General features: G+C 36.6%; 1 protein-coding gene across 1 annotated transcript in view; it reads right to left on the bottom strand.

The window, feature by feature from the left end:
- LOC107681266 (zinc finger E-box-binding homeobox 1) overlaps nt 1–5,944 on the bottom strand; it is a 41,006-nt gene that overhangs the window by 4,520 nt on the left and 30,542 nt on the right. Inside the window, exons 4-6 of the mRNA XM_016477516.1 lie at nt 4,970–5,139; nt 4,782–4,890; nt 2,155–3,209 (exon numbers count right to left, since the gene is read on the bottom strand). Of these exons, the coding sequence (XP_016333002.1) occupies nt 2,155–3,209; nt 4,782–4,890; nt 4,970–5,139 (1,334 nt within the window). The remainder of the gene's footprint in view (nt 1–2,154; nt 3,210–4,781; nt 4,891–4,969; nt 5,140–5,944) is intronic.

The raw sequence follows: 5,944 nt of genomic DNA, 5'->3' as shown, positions 1-5,944 counted from the left end.
GCTGCTCTTATGAACAGCAATGATACAGTGTTTCCTTGGTTACCGCTGTAAACAAAGCAGCGCTGCGCTTATGAACAGCAATGATACAGTGTTTCCTTGGTTACCGCTGTAAACAAAGCAGCGCTGCGCTTATGAACAGCAATGATACAGTGTTTCCTTGGTTACCGCTGTAAACAAAGCAGCGCTGCGCTTATGAACAGCAATGATACAGTGTTTCCTTGGTTACCGCTGTAAACAAAGCAGCGCTGCGCTTATGAACAGCAATGATACAGTGTTTCCTTGGTTACCGCTGTAAACAAAGCAGCGCTGCGCTTATGAACAGCAATGATACAGTGTTTCCTTGGTTACCGCTGTAAACAAAGCAGAGCTGCACTTATTAACAGCAATGACACAGTGTTTCCTTGGTTACCGCTGTAAACAAAGCAGAGCTGCACTTATTAACAGCAATGACACAGTGTTTCCTTGGTTACCGCTGTAATATGCATATAAAACTTTAATATGCATTATACAGAGGCAAATTGAAAAGAGAAAATATCATCTAAACTTTTCTAAAGACAGTAAGTTCCCCTCAGACATACATTCATATAAACTCCTACCCCTAATTGAATCGCGATTTGTTTGGCATCTCAACCGATTTGAATCGTCACATATTTGAATCGATTTTCAACCGGCTCGCGGTTACTCGTTACATCCCTAATATTAAGTGAGTTTTTGCCTGAAACAAGCAAAATAATAATATAAAATAATCTTGTTTTCTGTTTGAAATAAGATTATTTATCTTTTTTCTGAAAACAAGACAATAATTTTTACTTGTCTAGAAAATCTAGAATTTTTTTTTTTTAGATATTTTGGCTGGAAAAAAAAGACAAAAAAAAATCTAAGTAAGAAAAGCATTTTTTGCAGAAAAAAAAAAATTATAATTAAAAAAAAAAATGCTCTTGCATATTTCAAATATCCAGCATGCCTGCGTTCAGAGAGATTGTCCGCCGTGAAACGCTGTCATGCTGAGTGCAGATATGAGTGTGCAGACGTGTGGAAACAGACACGAAGTGCAGGGAATTTCCCTCTGCGTGGCGTGTTTGTTTACAGCTCAAGCAGAGGAAACCAATCATCTTCAGAGCGCAGCTGCTGCAATATCATGCACTCTTGCATTATGTGCGTGCGCTTATAAATAGTAAACGTTTCATATTCTGCTTTTATGACTAAGAGTGTAAAATCGGTCTTTCACATTCTAATGTCATTTAATTTGCTTACTAAGTAAATTGAAGATTAAAGCTGATATTGCATTAATAAACAAAATATAATTCATTACAATTACTTGATTTTGTAATTAGTGGTCTTTGCTAATTTAATTAAAAGGTATGAAATAACTGGTGTTTGTTCAGATCATAAACCGTAAATACAATGTTTCATGGCTTTCAGTTAAAATAACTTTAGATAAATAACTTTGAGTCAAAACCATGTTAAATGTAAGTTTTAGCAGATAAACTAAACTGTATTATAGTCCGGTTCTAATCTGCTGAATGCTACTATAAAGCTTGAAGATATTATGAACATCATGATTTTCTGTAAACAAATCAATAAAACAGTCAATTTGATAAACATTTCGTTTCCTGGCAATAAAATAAACAAAAAATGTAAATCAATGGGTATTACAAAAAAATATTAATATTGACAATATGTTCAACCCCAACTTCCTGTTTCAACAGGAAATATGTCTACACAGGACAGGAAACTATGCTTGTCAAGGTGTTACATTGGTCTTCTTTTTGTTGTTTTTCACATTAATTTTATTTTTATATTTTATTATATATATATTTTAAATACATTTTTGTTATTATGAATGTCATATTTTTGTGTATTATTAGACATGTAGAATAAATTTTGTTATAATGAATCATATTTGTATTTTTGTATTTTATTGCATATATTTAGAATACATTTTTATATAATGAATATCATATTTTTTGTTTTTTATATTTTGTTACACATATTTAGAATAAACTTTTGTTATAATGAATATCATATTTTTATCTTTATATTTTTATTATGCATATTTAGAACACATTTTTGTTATAAAAAAAATAATTTTTTTATTATACATAATGAACCTCATATTTCTTGCAGTAGCCTTTATTTTGAGTGTGTTCTTACCATGATCGAATGTTTTTCGTGTTGTATTCTCTTCAGAATGGATTCTGACTCCGCCTCCACCATATACGCCACTGGAGACAGGAAGCCCGGACTGAGCGCGGGTGGCGTGAGAGGAAGTGATGTCAGACCGTTGTGTCCCAGACCGACGGGGATCATGTGATTGAAGAGCGGGAAGCTGCTGAACACTGTGCTGCCGAACAGCGGCGATGCTGCATAAGCCCCGCCCACCTGTTGCTGGGAGGGCGGAGTCAGTCTCTTAAACACGCCGTCGCGTCTGTCGTGATGCGGCGAGTAGCCGTTAAACGCCAGGTTTCGCGGTGCACCGGAGACTGAATGCAGTTTGGGAATAGACAAGTCTAAAGGTTCGCTCTGGATGTGGTTTGGTTGCCGTGGCGATGTGTTGATTGACAGGTCCAGGCCGGGAGGAGAGCCGAAGCGCGAGCCAATAAGATGCTGGCGTTCGGGTAAAGCGGGTGACGTTGGTTTTCTCGGACTTGCGCTTTCTTCACTCGGCCAGCGGTTATCCAGCTGCGCTGGTGTCGGTAAAGGCACGAGGATCTGCTGCGGCACAGAATGCCAAGACGCCCGCTGCGGCGACGACAGCTGTCTATAGGGGGCGTGATTGGCGGTGGGCGACGTCTGGGTGTCGTACGCCTGAGAGTTGTTTTCGTTTTTCGCTTGTTTCTCGTCTCTCACCTCCCTCCGCAGCATCTCCTGCAGCAGGTGTTCGAATTTGCTGCGCGACTGCAGTAGCGGCAGCAGCGTGGTGCCTTTAAACACGCCCGCCCTCAGCGCCAGATCCTCTGCCGGGTCCCACGAGCGGCTCAGGACGGGAACGGACGACTCCAGCGGCCCGTACGGAGATCCCTTCCCTCGGCTGCTGTTCCTCCCGCCGACAGCAGGGGGCGACGTGGACGACGGGAAGAGGTACGCGGGATGGGCGTGGCCGTTATAATGAGCACCGCTTAGGCACTTCTTGCTGCTGAGGTGTGAGCTGTAGGAGCCCGAGTGACTGAAACGCTTCTTACAGTTCGAGCATTCGTACGGCTTCTCACCTGCACAGGAGAAACACAGAAACTTAACATCATCGTATCTGACTGACTTTGGCATGAGGTGTATTTTTATTTGAGGAAGTCATTGACTGATGAATCTGTCAAGAAATATTCTGGTCACATTTCCTATGGAAGCCCAATTCAGCCACATAGGGGAAAATCATGCCATAATTATGAGATAAAAAAAGTCCAAATTATGACATAAATCATAATTATGACATAAAAAGTTGAAATTATTGCTTAAAAGACAAAATTACAACAAAGGTCTGACATATAAAAATGCAACTTTTTATTACATAATTTGGACTTTTTATCTCATAATTATGGCTTTTCGTCATATTTATGATTTGACAAAGCATGATGTTTTCCCTTGTGTGACTTAGCATCTCATAATTTCAACTTTTAATGTCATAAATCTGACTTTTATTACATATTTTTCAATTATTTTTACCAAAGCATGACTGTTTACGTAACAATTTGGTTTTCTTATGTGGCAGAAATGGACTTCCACACATTTCACTCCAATTTCAAATATATATTCTTTTATTTGAACTATTTATTATCTTAAGATTTATTACTTAATATCTTTAATTATGTATTATTATTATTATTATTATTATGATGATGATGACAGTAAATGTAACCCCCTAAAATAAATAAATAAATAATTAGTTAGTGTCCGGACAGGGTAATTTTTATTACTTTAAAAATAACAATGTTTTTATTTTTTTTGACATTTTCATTACTTTAAAAATAACAGTTTTTTTTTTTTTTTTGACAATTTGTTGGCAATTAGGGTCATTTTTATTACTTTAAAAATAAATAAAAATATGTTGTTGTTTTTTTGACATTTTCATTACTTTAAAAATAAATAAAAATATGTTTCTTTGGACATTTTTTTTTAGGCAATTAGGGTCATTTTCATTACTTTAAAAATAAATAAAAATATGTTTTTTGGACATTATATTTTTAGGCAATTAGGGTAATTTTCATTACTTTAAAAATAAATAAAAATATGTTTTTTGGACATTATTTGTTTAGGCAATTAGGGTCATTTTCATTACTTTAAAAATAAATAAAAATATGTTTGTTTGTTTTTTGACATTTTAATTACTTTAAAAATAAATAAAAATGTTTTTTGGACATTATTTTTTTAGGCAATTAGGGTCATTTTCATTACTTTAAAAATAAATAAAAATATGTTTGTTTGTTTTTGGACATTTTCATTACTTTAAAAATAACTGTGGGTTTTTTTTTAGGACATAATTTGTTGGCAATTAGGGTCATTTTCATTACTTTAAAAATAAATAAAAATATGTTTTTTGGACATTATTTTTTTAGGCAATTAAGGTAATTTTAATTACTTTAAAAATAACAGTTTTTAGGACATTTTTAGGCAATTAGGGTCATTTTCATTCATTTAAAAATAACTGTTTCTTTTTTTTGGATATTATTTTTTGGCAATTAGGCTTTATTTTCTTTATGAACAATATAATTTAGGCTTGTGCATTTCTTGTTGAGATTCCTTTTGCAGTATCATTTGAATCCTCATTGCTTGAAGCGAATCTCTCTTACCGCTGTGAATGCGCAGGTGCTCTTTGAGGTGATGCTTGTATTTAAAGGCCTTTCCACACTGATTACACTTGAACTTCCTGTTCTCCAGACCGGACTCAGACATGGAGCTCTGGAACAGACGAGCAATAATCAGCATGTTGTGTTTCTGTATGCGGCTGGTTTGTTACGCAGGCGTCTGATGTCAGTACCTTCTGGTGAGTCTGGCTGTGGAGGGTTAAGTGGTGCTCCATCTGAGCGCGGTACGGCGTACTGTATCCACACAGAGGACACACGCTGTCTCCTCCATCCCTGTCCTGACAGAACTTCACATGTTCCCGCAGAGACATGACAGAGACGTCAGGGTTCAAGGCTCCACCGTCTGCACACCGTAAGAGAATGAGATCAGAGATTCCGGTCAATCTCTACATGGATAAACAGTCGAAATTCAGTTTTTCATTAGAAAGGAAGAATTCAAACAGGTTTGACATCCCAGGGAACAAATTTAGGTAAAAAAAACGTTGTGGGAACATTGTTTTGAAATGTTTCTAAACGTTGAAATGTCCAGTTTTCTCGTCAAGATTATAATTTATTTAAAGGTAAAAAAATGTTTCTTACAACATTCTACTGATGTTATTTTCACCCAAGATTTAACGTTATTTGAACGTTTATTTTTAATTTTCTAAGAACATTAACATGTCTAGTTTTCTTGTCGTGATTGTAACGTTATTTAAAGATTACAAAAATGTTTGACAACATTCTACTGTTATTTTCACCCCAAATATTGTTATTTAAATGTTTATTATTAGTTGTCTAAGAATGTAACGTCTCGGTTACGTATGGTAACCCTCGTTCCCTTAAGTGAACGGAGACGTCACGTCGGATGACCGACGAATTGGGATCTCGCTTAGAGAGACCAAGCTACTTCGAGTGTACAGGTGCATCTCAATAAATTAGAATGTTGTGGAAAAGTTCACACACACACACACACACACACACACACCCACTCACCCACTCACGCTCACTCACACACACACCCAGTCACACTCACTCACACACACACCCAGTCACGCTCACTCACACACACACCCAGTCACGCTCACTCACACACACACACACAGTCACGCTCACTCACACACACACACACACACGCTCACACACACACACACACACTCACACTCACACAC

The sequence above is a fragment of the Sinocyclocheilus anshuiensis genome, unplaced genomic scaffold, assembly GCF_001515605.1.
Source record: "Sinocyclocheilus anshuiensis isolate Anshui unplaced genomic scaffold, SAMN03320099.WGS_v1.1 scaffold1632, whole genome shotgun sequence".
NCBI lineage: Eukaryota > Metazoa > Chordata > Actinopteri > Cypriniformes > Cyprinidae > Sinocyclocheilus > Sinocyclocheilus anshuiensis.
The sequence above is the reverse complement of the archived record's forward strand: the minus strand, read 5'-3'. Positions and strand labels throughout refer to the sequence as shown.